We start from the raw sequence: 22934 nt of genomic DNA, 5'->3' as shown, positions 1-22934 counted from the left end.
TATAACTTACCAAATTGGTATAAGTCATAGTTAGTTTAAGAGGAAAGGTCTTCTAAAATTTGGAAAATAAAATTTAAGGAACCAGCAATATTTCAAACAAAAAGTCATGATAATTATAATCATCTTCATTAGTTTATTCAGCCCCATGTAATTAATATTTGTTGATCTCAGCATCATAAAACTACTTTGAGAAGATATCAGTTTCTCCATTAGAACTCTGTAAATTCTTACCCAGTTCAATAGTATGATGTTAGAGTTATTAGAGAACTTTATTCTAGAATACTTGTCAGAGCCTTTCCCCTGAATCTCCTTGAAGATGAAACACTATTGCAAAAGCGTCAGAGTAAAACAGTAACTGCCTGTCAATGACAGAAATAAAAATGGCACTGGCTAAAGATCTAATTCGTTTATTACTATGAAGTTGACAAGAAAATTTGATTATTTCTGTGATATACTACACTTCAAGATAATAACTAAAATTATAACTGATAACATACCAGGACATAACAGATTTCTAGGAGTTTCAAATAATTTCTAGAACACTTGCCTTAATATATATTTACACAAATATAATCTAAGAAAGTATAGTGTGTCTTGTTGGACAGTCTTTCTCACGTAATTTAACATAACAAATATGTCTAACATATTTAACATCCCTCTTTTATGAGAAGAAAGTCTTTGAAATTTTCTAGGGACCCCCTAGAAATTTCAAAATTTAGTTTGGGGTCAAAAGATTTCATCTTAAATTTTGTTTTGGGGAAGTTCATTAAAAATAAAAAACAAAGTGTTTGGACATTTGATTAAATAGCTTTTCCGATTATTGTAAAACAATATTTAGTTATCCATTTAACCAAAGTGGCAATTAAAGACTTTGCAGGCAAATGAGGAAAGTTAAATTGTTGTAAAAAGCCTTAGCTCCTTTTTTTTTTTTTAAATTGAAGTATGGTTGACGCACAATGTTACATTAGTTTTAGATGTACGACATAATGATTGGACAACTCTATATATTACGCTAGGCTCACAAGTGTAGCTACTGTCTGTTGCCATATAACACTATTACCGTATCTACCACATTTGTTTCATCTTCTCTGTGTTATGCATTTTATCCCCATAACTTATTTATTTTAATACTGTAAACCTGTACAACCCACTCTGCTTCATTCATTTTGCCCATCCCAGGGCTCCTCTGGCAACCATCAGTTTGTTCTTTGTATTTATGGGTCTGTTTCTGCATTTGTTTGTTCATTTCCTTTGTTTTTTAGATTTCACAGATAAGTGAAATCATATGGTATAGGTCTTTCTTTGACTTATTTCCCTTGGCATCATACCCTCTAGGTTCATCCATGTTTCTGCAATGGCAAGATCTCATTGTTTTTTACGGATGGGTAATATTCCATGGGGTGTGTGCACGCGCCCGCGCCCGCGCGCACACACACACACACACACACACACACATCTACTTTATTCATTCATCTATCCATGAACAGTAGAGCTTCTTCCAATCTTGGCTATTGTAAATAATGCTTCAATAAACATAGGGGTACTATGTTTATATATATAATCAGTGTTTTATTATTCTTTGGGTAAATACCCAGTAATTACTAGATCATGATTTTTAATTTTTTGAGGAAACTGCATACTGTTTATCATATTGGCTGCACCAATTTGCATTCCCATCAACAGTATACTTTTTCTCCACAACCTTGACACCACTTGTTTCTTGTGCTTTTGATTCTAGCTATTTTGACAGGTGGAAGGTGATAGCTCATTGTGGTTTTGATTTGCATTTTCCCTGATTATTAGAGATGAACATCTTTTCATGTGCCTATTTGTGATTATTGGATCTTTGGAGAAATGTCTATTTGGGTCCTCTGCCCATTTTAAAATTAGGTTTTCTTCTTCATCAGTATTATATATGTTCTTTATATATTTTAGATATAACCCTTATTGGATATATCATTTGCAAACATCTCCCATTCAGTAGGTTGCTTCTTCATTTTGTTGATGGTTTCTTTTGTTGTGCAAAAGCGTTTTTATTTATTTGGTGTAGTCCCAATGGTTTATTTTTCCATTTTTTTCCCCTTGCCTTAGGAGAGAGATCTAGGAAAATGTTGCTAAGACCAAAGTCTAGGAGATTACTTCTTAAGTTTTCTTCTAGGAGTTTTATGGTTTCAGGTCTCACATTTCAGTCTTTAGTCCATTTTACATTATTGTGCATGCTGTAAGAAAGTCCAGTTTGATTCTTTTGCATATAGCTGTCTAGTTTTCCCAGCACCATATATCAGAGAAACTGTTTTTTCTTTATTGTATATTCTTGCCTTCTTTGTTGTAGATTAATTGACCATATAAATGTGGGTTTATTTCTGGGCTCTCTGTTCTGTTGATCTGTGTCTATATTTGTTTCAGTACTATACTGTTTTGATTACTACAGCTTTGCAGTATATCTTAAAATATGGGATATTGATACTTCCTGCTGCTTTCTCAAGATTGCTTTGGCTATCTGGGGCCTTTGTGGTTTCGTTCACAATTTAGTATTATTTGTTCTAGTCCTGTGAAAAATGCTATTGATATTTTGATAGAGATTACATTGAATCTGTAGATTTCTTTGGGTAGTATGGACATTTTGACAATATTATTTCCTCTAGTCCATGAGTACAGAATATCTTTCCATTTGTCTCATCTTCAATTTTTTTTCACCATTGTTTAATAGTTTTCAGAATACAGGTCGTTCACCTCCTTTGTTATGTTTATTCCTAGGTATTTTCTTTTTGGTGCATTTGTAAATGGAGTTATTTTCTTAGTTTCCCCTTCTACTTCCTTATAAACATATAGAAACTGCTAATTTCTGTGTATAATTTTGTATCTTGCAACTTTGTTGAATTTATTACCTTAATAGGTTTTGATGGAGTCTTTAGGGTTTTAATGTATACGTCATCTGCAAGTAGTGACCATATAACATCTTTCTTACCAATTTGGATGCCTTTTATTTCTTTTACTTATCTGATTACTGTGGCTCAGACATTCAGTACTATGTTTAATAAAATTGATGAGAGTGACGTCCTTATCTTGTTCCTGATCTTAGATGACAATTTGTTTATCACCGTTGAGTATGATGTTGGCTGTGGCTTTTTCATATATGGCCTTTATTTAGATATTCAGATATATTCAGATATATTCCCTTAAAACCCACTTTAGCAGTTTTTTTTTTATCATGATGATGTTGAATTTTGTCAAATGACTTTTCTGCATCTATTGAGATGATCCTTTGAGCTTAATTTTTTTTTTGTCAAGTGGCATATCCTATCAATTGTATTTATGAATATTGAACCATCTTTGCATCCCTGGAATAAATCCTACTTGCTTGTGGTGAATGATCCTTTTAATGGATTCTTGAATGTGGTTTGCTAATAATTTGTTGAGGACTTTTTTTGCATCTTTCTTCATCAGGGATTTTGGCTTGTAGTTTTCTTTTTTTGTGGTGTTTTTGTTTGGTTTTGGTATCAGGATAATGCTGACCTTGTAGAATGTATTTGGAAACATTCCTTCCTCTTCTATTTTTTTGAAATGGGTTGAGGAGAAGAGGTGTTAACTTTTCTTTAAATGTTTAATAGATTTCACCCATGAATCCATAGGTCTTGGACTTGTGAGAGTTTTTGATTATTAATTCACTTCTGTTACTAGTAATTAGTCTGTGCAGATTTTCTACTTTGTCTTGATTCAGTTTTAGATTACATGTTTCTGTCAATTTGCTCACTTCTAGTTTGTCAAATTTTCTGGCATATAATTTTTCATAGTATTCTTTTATAATCCTTTGTATTTCTGTGGTACTGATTCTCCTGTTTCAGATTTTGTGTTCTCTATTTTGTAATGAATCAAAGAACCAGCTCTTGATTTCATTGATGTGTGTGTGTGTGTGTGTGTGTGTGTGTGTGCGCGAGCGTATTTCATTTCTATTTCATTCCTACTGATATTTCCCTCCTTCTATTAACTTTGGATTTGCTTATTGTTCTTTTTCTAGATCCTATGTGTAATGTTAAATTGTTTATTTGAAGTTTTTTTCTTGTTTTTTGAGGGAGGCCTGTATTGCTATAAATTTCTCTCTTAGACTGGTTTTGCTGTGCCCAAAATATTTTCAGCTGTTGGGTTTTCATTTTCATTTGTCTCCATGTATTTTTTTTAATTCCTCTTGGATTTCTTCATTGACACATTGGCTCCTTAGTAGCATGTTGTTTAGCCTACAGGTGCTTGTGTTTTTTCCCCAATTTTTGTGTTATTGATTTCTAGTTTCATATTGTCGCAGTTGGAAAAGATACATGGTATACTTTCCACCATTTAAAATTTGTTGAAACTTGTTTTCTAACATGTGGTCTATCCTGGAGAATGTCTATGTGCACTTGAAAAGCATATGTATTCCGTTGTTTTTGGATGGAGTGTTTTGTATATATCTGTTAAGTTCATCTGGTCTAATGTATCATTAAAAGACACACTTTATTGATTTTTCTGCCCGGATAATCTGCCCATTGGTGTAAATGGGATATTAAAATCCCCTACTTTTCTGCTTTAATGTCGATTTCTCCCTTCATATCTATTAAGATTAATCTATTTTTTCTTCAAAAATTTATTTTATTCTAGTTAACATATATTGTAACATTATTTTTAGTAGTAGAATTTAGTGATTTATCACTTATGTATAATACCCAATGTTCAACACAAGTGCCCTCCTAATACCCTTTAGTCATTTAGTTCATCCCCCACTCACCTCCCTCCATCAACCCTCTGTTTTTTCTCCTTAATAATCCCTTATGGTTTGTTTCCCTCTCTTCCCCCTTTCCACATGTTCGTCTGTTTTGTTTCTTAAATTCTACATATGACTAAAATCATATGGTATTTGTCTTTCTCTGCCTGACTTAGCATAATATACTCTAGTCCATGTCCTTGCAAATGGCAAGATTTCATTCGTTTTGATGGCTGAGTAATATTCCCTTACACACACACACACACACACACACACACACACACACACACACACACCACTTCTATATCTGTTCATCAGTTGATGAACATTTTGGCTCTCCCCATAGTTTGGCTGTTGTTGATAATGCTGCAATAAACATTGATATGCATGTACCTCTTTGAATCTGTGAATTTGTATCCTTTGGGTAAATACCTAGTAGTGCAATTGCTGAGTCATAGAGTATTTCAATTTTTAACATTTTGAGGAACCTCCATACCATTCCCAAGGTTGGTTGTACCAGTTTGCATTACCACCAACAGTGCAAAAAGCTTCCCTTTCTCTGCATCTTCACCAACACCTGTTGTTTCTTATGTTGTTAATTTTAGCCATTCTGATAGGTGTAAGATGCTATCTCATCACAGTTCTGATTTGTATTTTCCTGATGATGAATGATGTTGAGCATTTTTTCATGTATCTATTAGCCATCTGGATGTCTTCTTAAGAAAAGTGTCTATTCATGTCATCTGCCCATTTCTTCACTGGATTATTTGGTTTTGGGTGCAGAGTTTGATAAGTTCTTTATAGATTTTGTATACTAACCCTTTATCAGATACATCATTTGCAAATATCTTCATCTGTTTCGTAGACTGCCTTCTAATTTTGTTTGCTGCTTTCACTATGCAGAGGTTTTTATCTTGATGAAATCTCAACAGTTCATTTTTGCTTTAGTTTTTCTTGCCCCGGGAACATGTCTAGTAAGATGTGGCTACAGAAGAGGCTGGAGAGGTTGCTGCCCATGTTCTTCTCCAGGATTTTGATGGATTCGTGTCTAACATTTAGGTCTTTCATCATTTGAATGTATTTTTGTGTATGGTGTAAGAAAATGGTCCAGTTCCATTCTTTTTCATGTTGCTTCCCATGGCTATTTGCTAAAGATATGGTCTTTTTTAATTGGATATTCTTTCCTGCTTTGTCAAAGCCATTAGTTGACCATGTAGTTGTGGGTACAGTTATGGGTTTTCTATTCTCTTCCATTAATCTCTGTGTCTGTGCTTGGGCCAGTACCATACTATCTTGATGGCTACAGCTTTGTAATGTAGCTTGAAATCCAGAATCATAATGCCTTCCAGTTTTTTGTTTTTCAGGATTGCTTTGGCTATTCAGGGTCTTTTGTGGTTCCATACAGATTTTAGGATTGTTTGTTCTAGCTCTGTCAAAAATGCTGGTGCTATTTTGACAGGGATTGCATCAAATATGTAGATTGCTTTGGGTAGTATAGATACTTTCATAATGTTTGTTTTCCTAATCCATTAGCATGGAATGCTTTTCTGTTTCTTTGTGTACTCTTCAATTTCCTTCAAAAGTGTTGTATAGTTGTCAGATCTTTTACCTCTTTGGTTAGATTTATTCCTAGGTATATAATTATTTTGGGGGCAATTGCAAATGAGATTGATTCCTTGATTTCTTTTTTTGCTGCTTCATTATTGGTGGATAGAAATGCAACAGATTTCTGCACATTGATTTTATATCTGGTGACTTTGCTGAATTCATGTATTCTAACAATTTTTTGTTGGAGCCTTTTGCATTTTCTATATAGAGTATCATGTCATCTGTAAATAGTGAAAGTTTGACTTCTTCCTTGCCAATTTAGATGCATTTTATTTATTTTCATGTCTGATTGCTGAGGCTAAGACTTCCAGTATTATGTTAAATAGTAATGATGAGAGTGGACATCATTGTCTTGTTGCTGACCATAGAGAAAAAGGCCCTGTTTTTTCCATTGAGGATAATATTAGTGGTGGGTCTATCCTATACAGCCTTTATGATGTTGGGGTACATTCCATCTATCCCTACTTTCTTGAGGGATTTTATCAAGAATGGATGCTGTATTGGGGCACATGGGTGGCTCAGTTGGTAAAGCTTCTGGTTCTGGCTCAGGTCATGATCTCAGGGTCTGTGAGTTTGAGCCCTACATTGGACTCTGCTGACAGCTGAGAGCCTGGAGCTTGCTTCAGATTCGGTGTCCCCACCTGTCCCCCTCACCCCTGCCACAGCTCATGATCGATCTTCCTCTCTCTCAAAAATAAATAAACATTAAAAAAAAAAGGCTGCTGTATTTTGTCAAATGCTTTTTCTGCATCTGTTGAGAGGATCATATGGTTCTTATAAATGTAGTGTATCATGTTGATTGATACGCAAATATTGAACCAGTCCTATAGCAGTCAGGAATAAATCCCACTTGATCACGGTGAATAATCCTTTTAATGTACTGGTGAATTCAATTTGGTAGTATCTTATTGAGAATTGTTACATCCATGTTCATCAGGGATATTGGCCTGTAATTCTCCTTTTTAGTAAGGTCTCTGGTTTTAGAATCAAGGTAATGCTGGCTTGTAGAATTAGTTTGGTAGTTTCCCTTTCATTCCTATTTTTGGAACAATTTGAGAAGAATAGGTATCTTCTTTAAATGTCTGGTAGAATTCCCCTGGGAAGCCATCTGGCTCAGGACTTTTGTTGGTAGATTTTCAATTACTGATTCAATTTCTTTGCTGGTTATGGGTCTATTCAAAATTTGTATTTCTTCCTGTTTCAGTTTGGTAGTTTGTATGTTTCTAGGGATTTATCCATTTCTTTCAGATTTCCTAGGTTGTGGACATGTAATTTTTCATAATATTCTCTTATAATGGCCTGTATTTCTGTGGTGTTGGTTGTGATCACTCCCCTTTCATTCATGATTTTATTTATTTGGGTACTTTCTCTTTTCTTTTTGGTAAGTCTGGCTAGGGATTTATCAGTTTTATTAATTCTTTCAAAGAAGCAGCCCTTAGTTTCATTGATCTGTTCTATTGAGTTTTTGTTTGTTTCTTTGTTTCTATATCATTTATTTCTGCTCTCGTCTTCATTATTTCCCTTCTGCTGGCTTTGGGCTTTATTTGCTGTTCCTTTTCTAGCTCCTTCAGGTGTAAGGTTAGGTTGTGTATTTGAGACCTTTCTTGCTTCTTGAGATAGGCACAAATTGCAATATACTTGCCTCGTTGGACTGCCTCTGCTACATCCTAAAGAGTTTGGCCTGTCATGTTTTCATTTTTCTTTGATTCCATGTGCTTTTCAATTTCCTCTTTAATTTCGTGGTTCATGCTTTGGTAGAATGTTCTTTAACCTCCAAGTATTTGGTCTTTCCAACTTTTTCCTTGTGGTTGACTTCCAGTTTCATAGTGTTGTAGTTGAAAATATGCATGGTATGATCTCAGTCTTTCTTTACTTGTTGAGGGCAGATTTATGACCCAGTATATGATCTATTCTGGAGAAGCTCTGTGTGTATTCAAAAAGAATGTGTATTTTGCTGTTTTAGGATGGAATGTTCTGAATATATCTGTTAAGTCCCTCTGGTCCAGTGTGTCATTCAGTGCCATTGTTTCCTTGTAGATTTTCTGCTTAGATGATCTGTCCATTGCTGTCAGTGTTAAAGTCCACTACTATTATTGTATTATTGTCAATGGGTTTCTGTATGTTTGTTATTAATTGATTTATGTATTTGTTTTTCATTAAGTGGGGGGCATAAATATTTTCAATTATTAGATTTTATTTTCTTGAGAGATGGATCCTTAAATTATGATTTAATGCCCTCCGTCATCTATTACAGTTTTTGGTTTAAAATCTAGTTTTCTTGATATGTATATGGCTATTCTGGCTTTCTTTTGTGTCTGTTAGCATGATAGGTTGTTCTCTATTCCCTCACTTTTTTTAAATTTATTTTTAATTTTGCTTTTATTTATTTTATTTTTTAAATAGTTTTTCACATTGGTTTTCATATAACACCCAGTACTCATCCCAACAAGTGCCCTCCTCCATGCCCATCACCCCCCTTCCCCTCCTTCCCACCCCTATCAGCCCTCAGTTTGTTCTTGGCATTCAAGGGTCTCTCATGGTTTGCCTCCCTTCCCCTCCCCCGCTATTTTTCCCCTTCTTCTCCCCCATGGTTCTCTGTTAAGTTCCTCCTAATCCTCCTATATGTGCAAACATATGGTATCTGTCCTTCTCTGCCTGACTTATTTCACTCAGCATAACACCCTCAAGTTCCATCCATGTTGCTACAGTACATGGCCAGATTTCATTCTTATTGCCATGTATTATTCCATCGTATAGATATGCCAAATCTTCTTGATCCATTCATCAGTTGATGGACACTTAGGCTCTTTCCATGTTTTGGATATTGTTGAGAGTGCTTCTATGAACACTGGGGTATGTGTACCCTATGCATCAGCACTCCTGTATCCCTTGGGTAAATTCCTAGCAGTGCTATTGTTGGGTCATAGGGGAGTTCTATTGTTAATTTTTTGAGGAACCTCCACACTGTTTTCTAGAGAGGCTGTACCAGTTTACATTCACACCAACAGTGTAGGAGGGTGCCCGTTTCTCCACATCCTCGCCAGCATCTAGAGTCCTCCAATTTGCTCATTTTAGCCACTCTGACCAGTGTGAGGTGGTATCTCAGTGTGGTTTTGACTTGTATTTCCCTGATGAGGAGAGATGCTGAGCATCGTTTCATGTATCTGTTGGCCATCTGGATGTCCTCTTTGGAGAAGTGTCTGTTCATATCTTCTGCCCATTTCTTCACTGGAATGTTTGTTTTTTGGGTGTGGAGTTTGGTGAGTTACTTATAGATTCTGGATACTAGCCCTTGATCTGATATGTCATTTACTACTATCTTTTCCCATTCCGTTGGTTGCCTATTAGTTTTATGGATTGTTTCCTTTGCCATGCAGAAGCTTTTAATCTTGATGAGGTCCCAATAGTTCATTTTTGCTCTTGATTCCCTTGCCTTTGGGGAGGTGTCAAGTAAGAAATTGCTGTGGTGGAGGTCAAGGAGGTTGTTTCCTGCTTTCTCCTCTAGGGTTTTGATGGTTTCCTGTCTCACATTCAGGTCCTTGATCCATTTTCAGTTTATTTTTGTGTATGGTATGAGAAAATGATGTAGTTTCATTCTTCTGCATGTTGCTGTCCAGTTCTCCCAGCACCGTCTGTTAAAGAGGCTGTCTTTTTTCCATTGGGTGTTCTTTCCTGCTTTGTCAAAGATTAGTTGGCTGTACACTTTTGGGTCCAAATCTGAGTTCTCAGTTCTATTCCATTGGTCTATGTTCTGTTTTTGTGCCAATACCATACTGTCTTGATGATGACAGCTTTGTAGTTGAGGCTAAAGTCTGGGATGGTGATGTCTCCCGTTTTGGTTTTCTTCTTCAGTATTACTTTGGCTATTCAGGGTCTTTTGTGGTTCCATACAAATTTTAGGATAGTTCTAGTTTTGAGAAAAATGCTGGTGCAATTTTGATTGGGATTGCATTGAATGTGTAGATTGCTTTGGGTAGTAATGACATTTTAATTGTATTTATTCTTCCAATCCATGAACATGGAATGTTTTTCTATTGTGTCTTCTTCAATTTCCTTCATAAGTTTTCTATAGTTTTCATCATACAGCTCTCTATATCTTTGGTTAGGTTTATTCCTAGGTATTTTATGGTTTTTTGTGCAATTGTGAATGGGATCAGTTTCTAGATTTCTCTTTCCATTGCTTCATTGTTGATGTATAAAAATGCAACCGATTTCTGTACGTTGATTTTGTACCCTGCAACTTTGCTGAATTCATGGATCAGTTCTAGTAGGCTTCTGGTGGAGTCTTTTGGGTTTTCTACGTAGAGTATCATGTTGTCTGCGAAAAGTAAAAGTTTGACCTCTTCTTTGCCAATTCTGATGCCTTTTATATCCTTTTGTTGTCTGATTGCTGATGCTAGGACTTCCAGCACTATGTTAAACAACAGTGGTGAGAGTGGACATCCCTGTCGTGTTCCTGATCTCAGGAGGAAAGCTCTCAGCTTTTTCCCATTGAGGGCCATCCCCTCATTTTCATCTGCTGATGTCTTTTGGTCTAAAATGAATCTCTTTAGGCAGCATATAGATGGGTCTTGTTGCTTTTATCCATTCTGATACCCGATGTATTTAATTGGAACACTGAGTCCATTTACATTGAGGGTGATTATAGAAAGATATGAGTTTACCTGTAAAGTTGTGTTACCTGTGTTACCTGTAAAGTTGGTGTTTCTCTTGATGTTCACTCTTCTTTTCTAGTCTTTGTTGCTTTCGATTTTTTTTTCCCTCAGAGTGTCCCCTTTAAAATTTCTTGCAGGGCTGGATTAGTGGTCATGAACTCTTTTAATTTTTGTTTTTCTGGGAAACTATCTCTCCTTCTGTTATGAACAACAGCTTCTGCTTAATAGAGTATTCTTGGCTGTATTTTTTTCCCCCCATTCAGCATGTTGAATATATCCTGACATTCCTTTTTGCCCTGCAAGTTTCTGTGGACAGATCTTCAACCCTGATCTGTCTTTCCTTGTAGGTGAAGGATGTTTAGGATTCTTTCCTTGTCTGTGTAATTTGTGAATTTGACTATATATGCCTTGGCAATGGCCAGCTTTTGTTGAATTTAATGGGAGTTCTCTGTGCTTCTTGGATTTTGATTTCTGTGTCCTCTCCCAGATTAGGGAGGTTTTCAGCTATTATTTCCTCAAATAAATTTTCTTACTCTTTTTATCTCTCTCTTCTGGGACTCCTGTGATATGAATACTGTTATGCTTAAAGGAGTCGCTAAGTTCCCTAAGTCTACATTCATAATCCAATACTTTTGTTTGCCTCTTCTTTTGAGCTTCATTATTTTCCATAATTTTATCTTCTATATCACTATTTCATTCCTCTACTTCATCCATCCTTGTTGTCATGGAATCCAGTTGGGTTTGCATCTCAGTTATGGTTTTTTACATTTTGGTCTAATTTGGCCAATTTTTAATTTGGCCTAGATTTTAGTTGTTTTATCTCTGCAGTAAGGGATTCCCTAGTGTCTTCTATGCTTTTTTTTTCAAGCCCAGATGGCAGCATTATAATTGTTTTAAATTCTAGTTCAGATATCTTTTATCTGTATTGATTAATCCCCTGATTATTACTGCTTCCTGTTCTTTCTTTTTGGGTGAATTCCTCCACCTTTTCATATTATCAAGGTAAAAACAAGAGGCTAGATCCTAGGTGTGTCTTGTTTTGCTTGTTAAAAGAAGCTAGATTCGGGGCACCTGGGTGGCTTAGTCGGTTGAGCGTCCGACTTTCGCTTAGGTCATGATCTCGCGGTTCGTGGGTTTGAGCCCTGCGTTGGGCTCTGACTGCCAGCTCAGAGCCTGGACCCTGTTTCAGAGTCTGTGACTCCCTGTCTCTCTGACCCTCCCCTGCTCACGCTGTGTCTCTCTCTCACCTAGAAATAAATAAAACATTAAAAAAATTTTAAAAAACTAGATCCAAATATATAAATTAAAATGAAAAAAATTTAAGAATAAAAATAAAAGGTTTTCTGTATCCCAAGATGGATGGGGTAAAGGACAAAAATGGCAACAAAGGAAGCTGGGTTCTATTTTCTCTAGAGTTGAGCTTTGTATCACTTTATGATCAGTGGACTTGGTGTGTGTGAGGGGTTTGTGCTGGTCTTCTGGTAGTGGGGCTTGCTCTGCTGATTCTCAGGAGGACTTGCCCTAATGGAGATGCATCTGTAGGGCATGGGGAGTGAGGCTTGGTGTGACAGCTCCAGCCTCCACTTGGTGGCACTCTTTGGATCACTGGTGTTGGTTGGTGCTGATGGGTGGGGTGAAAATGGCGTCACTCTGCTCTCTCCTGCCTGGAGCGGAGAGCTTGCACAGCTGCTCTTCAGGAAGCTTTCACAAATGAGCAATCAATCAACTCTCTTGTCTCCTTGGCTTCTACCTGACCTTCACCCTGTCTGTGTCTGAGCTGTCTGCCTGTCAGGCAACATGGGAAGGTGCTCCTGTGTTTTATCTCTGGTGTAAGGTTGGGTTTCAAAACTGCAAATTTTAGAGATTCATGTGGTATGGACCATGCTGATCCTCTAGGGGAGGGTCTTGCTCACTGTGGTCAATGCCAGCTTATCCTAGAAGCTGTTGTGTGTAGTGGTTCAGAATTTATGGTAAAGCACAGCAGAAAGCCTGCACCAAAGCTTGCTGCCCTCAAACGCATCGTCATTCCTATTTTAGTGCATGGGGTAGCATAATGGCACCCACCAGTTCTTTGGCGCCAGAAAGGTCATGCCACCTCTCCCAAATGCACTCCAAGCAGGGGAACTGCTTCTCCTCGTGTGACCCAGGGGATCCTCAGACCACACTGCCTGCTTCTGGGTGTCTGCTCTCCTTCCCTACAGGAGCACAGCTAAGCCCACCAGGTACAACCCTGGTGAATGGCACAGACCTCTGAAGCTTCAAAGTCTGCACTCTGCTGCTTATAAAATCTTACAGTATTTAGTCTCCCTCCTTTCCCAGTCAATGGTTCTGAGGAAGAGTTTTCTCATGCAGTTCCCTGCATGTGCTTTCACTATTTGTTCTCTCCTCTCTGTGATCAGGGCTCCTCCTCCATCACAACACCCAGAGCTCTTCTCTCCCCCAAATCAACTCTCTGCACCTCATACTTTCCACAGTGTGGTGTTTTTCTTTCATCTCTAGTTGTGCATTTTTGCTCTTAGTCCTCAGATAGTTTCTTGGGTGTTAAGAATGATTTGTTAGGGGCGCCTGGGTGGCTTAGTCGGTTAAGCGTCCGACTTTCGCTCAGGTCATGATCTCGCGGTTCGTGGGTTCGAGCCCCGCGTCGGGCTCTGTGCTGACTGCCAGTTCAGAGCCTGGAGCCTGTTTCAGTCTGTGACTCCCTCTCTCTCTGACCCTCCCCTGCTCACGCTGTCTCTCTCTCCTAGAAATAAATAAATTAAAAAAAAAAAAAAAAGAATGATTTGTTATTTATCTAGCTCTGTTCAAGGGATGAGGCAATCCTAAGCTCTCCCCTACTCCTCTGCCATCTTAACTCTTCCTCCCTGTTAATATTTGCTTTATGTATTTAGATCCTCCAATGTTGAGTTCATAGATATTTACAATTGTTACATCTTGTTGAATTGACCCTTTCATCATTATGTAATGTACTCCTTTGTCTTTTTTTTACAGTGTTTGTTTTAAAGACTGTTTTGTCTAATGTAAATATTTCTATCATGTGGTTTTTTTTCTCTGCTTCTATTTTCATGGAATGTCTTTTTCCATCCTTTCACTTTCAGTCTGTATGTGTCTTTAGTTCTGAATTAGTCTCTTGTAGGTAGCATATAGATGGGTCTTATTTTCTTACACATTCTGCTATGTTTTTGATAGCATTAAAATAACATATTTAACATAATTATTAATACATAGTACTTACTGCGATTTTGTTCATTGTCTTCTGGTTTTTGTAGTTCTTTTCTGTTCCTTTCTCATGATTGATGACTTTGTAGTGGTGTTGTTGGCCTTATTTCTTTGTGTGTGTATCTATTAAAGGTTTTAGATTTGTGGTTACCATAAGGTTGATATATAACTTCCCAAGTATATAGCAATCTATATTAAGTTGATGGTCCCTTAAGTCTGAATACATTCTGAATAATTTTTTACTTTCCCTCTCCACATTTTATGTATCAGTTGTCATATTTTACATTGTTCATTCATAATTTTCTTCTAACTATGGCCTTTTATTTTCCACCTAAAGAAGTACACTTAACATTTATTGTAAGGCCAGTTTTGTGGTGATGAACTCCTTTAACTATTGTTTGGGAAACTCTATCTCACCTTCCCATTTAGAGTGTTCTTGGTTGTTCCCCGTCCCCCCTTCCCCCCCCCTTTAANNCCCCTTTAAACTCCTTAAATATTTCCTGCTATTTCCATCTGGCCTGCCAAGTTTCTGCTATAAAATCAGCTGATATCCTTATGGGGTTTCCCTTTTAATGTAACTTTTTGCTTCTGTCTTGCTGCTTTTTAATGGTCTCTTTATCTTTAACGTTTGAAATTTTAATTATTGTATGTCATGGTTTGCACTTATTTGAGTTCATCTTTTAGAAGCCCTGTGCTCCCTCACCTGGATGTATGTTTCCTTTTCCAGGTTAGGAGAGTTTTTAGCTATTAGTTTTTCCAATACATTTTCTGCCTCTTTTTCTCTCTTCTCCTCTGGAACTCCTATAATACAAATATTTTTCTACTTGCTGTTGTCCAAGATATCCCTTAATATGTCCTCATTAATTTTTTGTTTCACTGTTCAGCTTGGATGCTTTCCATTACCCTGTCTTCCAGATTTGATCTGTTCTTCTGCATCTGTTAATCTACCCTTGATTCCCTCTGTTGCACTTTTCATTTCAACTATTGTATTTTTTCTTTTAAAGAGAGAGTATGGGCAGATAAGAGGGGCAGAGGAAGAGAGAATCCCAAGCAGGCTTTATGCTCAGTGTAGGGCCTGAAATGGGGCTCAATTCCACAACCTGGGGATCATGACCTAGGCTGAAATCAAGAGTTGGATGCTCAACCGAGCCACCCAGGTGAGCCTCAGTTATTGTATTCATCTCTTATTATTTATATTTTATATCTTTTTGTTGAAGTTCTTCCACTCTTCTCTGTAGTCCAGTGAGCACCTTTGTCAGATGTACTGTTTATCTCTTTTTTTATTTAGTTCTTTTTCTGAGTTTTTTTTCTTATTCTTTTGTTGGGAGCATATTCCTGTATCTCCCCATTTTGCTTGACTTTTTTTTTCTGTGAATTAGGTGGAACAACTACTTCTAAACTTGAATGAATAGTCTTGTGTATGATTGTCCCCTTTGTAGACTTTGTTCCTAGGGACTTTGGATAGCTAGAGCTGTAGTTGACATGCACTGCAGTTCAGGGGCACTCCATGCTGGGGCTGCCTTGGTAGGATGGCTAGAGCTGAAGGAAGTGTGGTGTAGGGTGGTTCAAAGGCTCTCTGTGTGAAGGGTACCCTGGGCAGAACAACTGAGGCTAAAGTGGATGAGAGCCAGAGTGGTCCCTGTGCTCTCCCTGCTAAGGGCTCCCTGGTACAATAGCTGAAGTGGGTATGGGCTGGGGGATTCTGGGTTGCTCCACACAGTGGGTACCCTGGAAGGATAGCTGTATTAAGTAGGTGTGGGCTGAGGTACCACTGGGTACTTAGGCAGGGTGACTGGAGCCAAAACCAACATGGGCCATCACATCCCAGGGTACTCTTCATAGGGACACCTGAGTTGGGTGGCTACAGCTGAAGCAGGCATGATCCAGGAGGTCCCAGAGAACTGTGCACTGATTGTGCCCTAGGGGCCACCTGGAGCCAAAGTTGTATGAGCCTGGAGTGTTTTGTGCCTGTGTCACCTTAGTGTGATAGCTGGAGCTGTAGTGAGCAGTGCCCTAGGTGTCCTGTTATGCACTGTTCTGGAAGCTCATGTGGGCTCTGGGCTTGAGGCTCACTGAGGCTCAAGGGACTCTGGCAAGAGCATCTGGAACTTGGTCCTGTCCATGCTATTAATGTGAAGAGGGAACATAAATTGGACTCACCAACTCCTTTGATCTGGAGAGAGTTCCAGAAACTCTCCCACCATTTGGCAGAGATCTAAGGTTCCTTTATACTCTAATTCCTGTTTTAACCTGTGGCTTTTATTTCTGTGCCCAAAGGTGTCTGGTGCTGGTATGGGCTAGGGACCTATTATCATTGAGGTATGGTGCCTGGAATTCTGTTCTCATCTGCACTGTCACAGTGGAGGGGGAGTATAAACTGTGTTCACTACCCCCTCACCATTTGGTGGTATTCTAGGGCTGGGTCTTTAGTTGTTCTTTTAAACCAGTTTTTATTTTTTCCTGTGCCTCTGGACAGACAAATCTATTCACAGTCCATCAGTGCTATCCTTCCCCACTGTAGTTTGCAGCATGGGGAGGGGACGTTCCCTTCATTACCATGTTTCTATTTCTCTTGCCATTCTGTAGGTGGTCTATTAGGTTTTTTGTTTTTGTAAGTAATCTAAGATCTGATAAAGACAAAGCATAGAAACTTTGTTTTTCTAGGTAGATTAAAGGTAAGGAAAAGCCTTTGTTTACAATTTCCTATTAAAACCAGACCAGTAATGCAAGAAGACTGTGTAATAGAGAGAAACACAAAATTTTAATTTTACATAACCTTACTTTTGATGTTAAAACTCTTTTAAATTTCATTTTTATCTCGACCATGTATTCCCATTCTTTTTAAAAATTCCTTTTCCACAAAACTTTTACAACTTTTTAAAAATTCAGGTTTTGTCCTAAGTTTTTCCTATATAAATAACCAGCTTCATTGTTGGACAAAGTTACTTCTCCCCCCCCCCCAATTCCTTCTCAGTTTTCACTAGATCTTAATATTCTTGAGGGTTAAAAGTGTTAATATGTGTGGCTAAAGATATAAAAATGAGTAGTAAGCACTTGTGAACTGCTGTACCAGCATTCTTTAGATCGGCAAATTTATGAATACATTTTATAATTTCTAGAAATGTGCTTTTTCAAAGAACAACCTTTCAATAAAGCACAAAAGTTTACTATCAGACCCAAATTTATCTTTAGTTTCTCTGTAATAAGTAAGCAAAAAGTAGATAAATAACAAAATGTTAATTTCTAGACATAGATTTATCTTACTTGGAAACAATCTAGATTTTCAATGTATTTAACAACTCATCACTTAACCTAGCAAGACTTTAAAGTTTTAGATTATCAGAAAAAGTTTATCTAAAATGCTTTTATCTTACTTACATCTATTTAATTTACTTCTTCTTAACATAAAATTATGTTTACATTACCCACAAAACTTCATGACATATCAGAAAACCCAGTCATTTTTCCAAGCTATTTTTTGTTGTTTCTTGAAAAAATTTGAAATCTAGATAACATGAATTCATTGCCTTTTACAGATTTTTAAAAATGTTTTATTTATTTCTGAGAAAGAGATCGCATGACCAGGGATGGTCAGAAAGAGGGAAATACAGCCTCTGAGCTAGCTGTCAGCCCAGAGCCCGATGTTGGGCTCGAACACACAAACTGTGAGATCATTCCCTGAGCCAAAGTCAGACACTTAACCTACTACTGAGCCACCCAGGTTCCCCTCATTTGCCTTTTAGAAAAGCTAGGCAGTTTTTATTGCTGATATATTGCTTATATAAAATATAAAGTATTTTATTAAACCAACTGTTATTTTCCCAGATCACATGAACCTGAAATTCAGTTTTTATTTGAGAATTTTATGAACACTTAATTTTTATAAGCTCTTAATTTTCTTTGAGCCAATGAAATTAGAGCTCTTTTACAAATTTTGACAGTAGAAAAAAATGCTATCAAAGGAACAGAAAATACTACATCTATAATGTATATACATTCATGTACATATAGACAAATAGAAATATGGCAGGTCAATACAGATAAGATATAGTATTTTTCTATATTTTTCTATGTCTATAATGTACGTACATTCACATACATATAAACAGAGATCTTATAGCTTGTTTTAGAACAATACAAACCTTGCTAGTTCATACAAAATAGTTGGAATAAATTAAGTTTATTTGCTTACATAGCTAAAATCTTTCACTGTTTTTAGAGAAGGCTTTGTATTTGTCCTTGGAAGTAGAGTTTGGGCACAAGAGCTCTTTTAGCAGTTTGTGTTTTAAAAAGGCCTCTTCTCTCTTTTTGCTCTTTTCCCTTTAGTCTCAAGTGACTGTGGGCTGTGTTTACATTTCAAAGACACCATATGCTCTATAACTTTAGGGACTGAGAAAGACTGCAAGTTTTTATTTCTAAGAGTTTAGGGGTTATTGGAACAAAACTTTCCTGTACTTTAAAATGTACAAAATATCAGAATATTTGCCTATCTATAAGCATTTTGAGAGGAAAAAGTGAGGCTTGGCGATTGGTAACGATAGATGGGCTTTGATTTGTTTGTAGAGCTGCATTTCTGGTTTTGGAGAGATTTTAAGACAAATACTCTTGTTTTTAATTTCCCAGAAGAACTGAATTACAGCCTGGAATATTAAGGGAGTGACCAGCTTTTTAAATTAAAGTTCTATCAGGGACTTTCTTACAGCCTTGATTAAGCATTTAACAAAGGCCTTCTTTCTGAGTACATGATTCAGTGCTGGCTTCTGTTAGTCCCTGAACGTTAGTCTTCTGCTAATTATTTGTAGGAGGGCCTAGAAGAAATTTTGGTCATCTGTTTTTCTGTGAAAGCGGTGTTGTACTAATCTTTCTAATTCCTCTCTAAATTTGGTAGAATCTTCTGAAAGAGGAGATAAAAGGGCCTTATAATTTAAAAGGTATGTTGCTTTTCAGGAAACAATTTTTTTTTTTTTTTGGTCAGGGTAGGGTCTAAGATACATCTGCAAAAGACATTGTGTGTTGTGTAAGAATGCCTGAAGCTGGCACAGCCTGATTACAGAGCCTTATAAAATAGGAGTAAAGTGAGCGTTAATGCTAGTTTTGGTTTGTGTTAAATTCTTTTCCAGCTTTCAGCATTTGTGTTAGTGACCTGATCCTTTGAACGAAGAGATGAATTACAGAAAGCACTCTGGCCTCATGTAGGGAAAGGAAAGTTAAAACAGGCAGATGGGCCAGATTTTGATAAGGGGAATTTAGCTTGGATGTGGACATTAATTGTTGCCTTAAATCTAATGTTTGTTCTTTCATCTTCTAAAGAGAGTGCCTGAGGCTAGCTCTTACGCTAAGAAGACAACGGGGAACTCCATACAAAATTTTTTTCTTTCAAACATAGCCAATATAAAGGATCCATTATCTGGCCACCAATGATTAGGATCTTCTTAGTCTTAATAGTGATTCAAAACAATAAGCCTTTTTATGGAAAGACTGGGGACAACTTTCCAGGTTTAGACCATAGCTACAAGCATCCCTGGAGAGGGCACAGCTGACGCAGTTGCCATAATCCAAAGCTTTACTCCCCAAAATAGTCTAAGAAGGCAAACACCTTTGTTCCTCAGGTGGTAAGAATGGTGTAGTGAAAACAAGTCTCTGGTCTCTCGTGAAAACAGGAGATGCCTCCAGCCTGAACCACTGATCTGTATCACCAGGCAGGTGCTACTGGAATGGGACTTATCCAGTGTTAACAAGCAAGAAGGTTAAAAAAAAAAAAAAGCCCACAAGGGGCCTTTGTTATGACAGCCTCCCATGACAGCTACCATAGCTGGATAAGGAGAGTGCTCCTCATACCTGTGGATCTCGGAACCCCAGTGTATTTGGCCACCAGGGTGCACCCAGGTAAGTACACGCTCTAGATGGCAGAGGCCAGAGAGATTATTCTCACTGGTCATAAAGTCAAAAGAATGTAGAACAAAACAAAAAGGGAAAAACCTTGGATTTATATAGGGGATCTATGGCAAAGTTTGTCCAAACAGATGGCAGTGTGAGGAAAACCGTGAACTCACCAGTATGTGAGGCTGGCTTGGACAGCAGGCTTAAGAGTTTATGCTTGTCTTATGTCCTATGGTAATTCCTTTTTAAGACAAATGACAAAAAAGAGACCAAGGTAAACGGTGACCATCTCTGGGAGGAAATGAATCTGTCAAACCACGAGTGTTCTGCCAAATTTTCCTGAGTCACTAAGCTCAAGAAAATAGTTCCACAAATATTTTCTCCTGCTAATCAAATTGAAAAGAGACAGAAAAAGGACTCTCGCCATTGTCACATACATTAGACCATGCAGGCAGAGACTGGGGGGTTGGCGTGGTTAAGATTCTTACCTTCTGACAGCTATTTGTTAGATGTCTCAGAATTTCTCAGCTGTGGTGCTGTCTGGCTAGTTACAGTTTGTCCTGGACTATGCTTGGGCAGCAAAAATTTTAATTTATCCTTCAAAAGTCCTTCTGGCTGGTCTGAGAATTAAATTGACATGGAGAGATTAACATCTGAAAGAAAAAAGTTTATATATGCACAAAAACCCAATATTAAAATGAAGACCCTCCTCCCAATGACCAACACATGCACCATTATATATGGAGTGTTAATTAGTACAGAATTATAAACAGAACTCAGGCTAGGGTAGAAAATTAGTAGAAGTAACAAGGTTTTGTTACTATAGGTTTCTTCAGGTTGGAATTCCTTGTCTGACCATAAAGATATCTCTCTACCTCTTGGTACAAGAAGGGTAATTTTCACATGGAAGATTTATTTACTGTTTTCTGGAGACAAAGGAGGGTCAGTGTGTTCTCCCTGTACTGGACCTTTCTTCAGTAACTTTAATTCAAAATAATTAATATGCTATTGTGGAACATTTTGGGTGGCCCTGGTCTACCCCACACTGATAAAACCAGGACCCCATCAGGCAAGCCAGGCCAAATGGCCACCGTCATCATTTTAAAGCTGCTGCCCCAGAAAGATTTTCAGTAGGATTCCTTCATCCTAGAGGCTGTATTGGGGATCTAGGTCCACAGTGCTCGAGGACCCCAGCCACCCACACCTGGATAGTAGGGTGCACGCTGCACACGCTCCCACCACACAGGTCAGAGAAGCAAATGGCCTGGATTATGTGGAGAGACTCCAGGTCTCAAGAGTGGGGTCTTGGGGGTCCATGGCATCTGCCTCATTCCAAGCTCCAATGCAAACAAAAACACAGATTTACCTGAAGTCATCGCTGGAGGAAACCAGATGGTCTTGCCCCAACAAGAAGTAATAATCAAGGCTCCCAGTTTCTTTTTGGCCAAGCCCTGTCTTGACAAGGCCATCCAGTTTCCTGCAGGGAAAATATGCACATTTATGTAGGTTAGACCTTGGAATTAGGCAGATACTTTGTACCCCCAACAGACCTTTCCAGTGACCTAGCCTCTCCAGACCTTGCCCTTTTCAAGTTACCTGTGCACTCTGAGCTGAGCTGCACATTCATGCTCAGTACACACCTTGTATCTGTTGGGCAGTAGAAATTTTAATTTATCCTTCAAGGTTCTTCTAGCTGGCCGGAGAAATAAATTCGTATTGAACAGATTAATAGAGAAAACAAAAACAAATAAACAAAAAACGCTGACCGTGGGAAGCTGAGGCCCTCCAAGCCCGTGGTGTTGGGGCTGGTTCCCAGCCACGTGCTCAGCCTCCAGAATGAGGAAAGCCCACTCCCTGCAAATCTTTCTGAGGTGGCAGTAGTCAGTCCCCATTTTAGGCTGATTGTCTGTTGCCTGGCCCTTCCTGGCAAGGCAGCCCAGATTCCTTCAGCATTATAGTTGTTGGGTATTTGTGGTTTCAAATCTGTTTATGACAAAGACCGAAAAAATGTCTTCAGAGGTTGTTTTGACAGAAGAATGAAGGATGTCATCATCTCAGGGGCAAGAACAAATAAGAAGTCAGGAGCTCAGCTGCTGAAGACCCTGCTGGGAGCTTATCATTCAAAACATATAGAGAAGCAACTAAGGCCAAGGGACATCTGACCATAAATACTGAGTTTGTGAGAACCGAGAGCGTTTGTTCCGGGTAAGACAACACTTGCTCATCTAAAATAGTTCTTGAAGACCTTAGAGGCAATTAGTTCCTGCTAACTGGTAAAGGCAACTCTTTTCCTGGCAGTGGCAAGACATGCAGCATCTCTGCAAAGATCATCTTGCCCATCAACACCAGTGCCCTTGTTCCCTAGCAACATGCTCTAGGCAACACAGGACTTTTGTGCTGCCGGCTGGACTTCAGCTCCAGGTTGGCTGAACTGTCCCTCCTGGGTACCAATTCCTATAAAGCGTTAAAGAAACAAGTCCAAAACGGAGTTCTTTGCTCCTCACATCAACAAAATAAGACTTAATTACAGTTTCAACCTACTCCATGGATGTGACCTTTTAAAAATCAATCTGAAATTTACTGATCAGCAATAGTGAAGGTGATCTGCATGATTAAAAATACCAAAACCCCTACTCATCCCTTCGCACANATGATTAAAAATACCAAAACCCCTACTCACCCCTTCCCACAAAAAAAAAAAAAAAAAAATCCTGGCTTGAAACAATCTTTTTTTTGCTAATAGCTTATTGCCCCATGCTCCTTCCTATAAAAACCTTCCCTTTTGTATAACTCCTCAGAGCATCTCTCCACTTGATTGATGGGATGGTGCCTGATTCATT

General features: G+C 38.0%; 1 protein-coding gene across 6 annotated transcripts in view; it reads left to right on the top strand.

Annotated features, from left to right (window-relative positions):
• Positions 1-22934, top strand: part of CFHR5 (complement factor H related 5) — a 126728-nt gene that overhangs the window by 18700 nt on the left and 85094 nt on the right. The window contains exon 1 of one of the 6 annotated variants that reach the window (XM_077775126.1): positions 19975-20100. The exons of 2 other annotated variants lie outside the window; for them this stretch is intronic. In XM_077775126.1, the coding sequence (XP_077631252.1) occupies positions 19998-20100 (103 nt within the window). In that variant the 5' untranslated portion in view covers positions 19975-19997. Of the gene's footprint in view, positions 1-19974; positions 20101-22231; positions 22300-22934 lie in introns of those variants that run through there. 3 more of the 6 variants (XM_077775129.1, XM_077775131.1, XM_077775130.1) reach the window with 3 other exon arrangements.

This window comes from Crocuta crocuta, unplaced genomic scaffold, assembly GCF_008692635.1.
Source record: "Crocuta crocuta isolate KB4526 unplaced genomic scaffold, BGI_CrCroc_1.0 scaffold207, whole genome shotgun sequence".
Classification (NCBI taxonomy): Eukaryota; Metazoa; Chordata; class Mammalia; order Carnivora; family Hyaenidae; genus Crocuta; species Crocuta crocuta.
The sequence above is the reverse complement of the archived record's forward strand: the minus strand, read 5'-3'. Positions and strand labels throughout refer to the sequence as shown.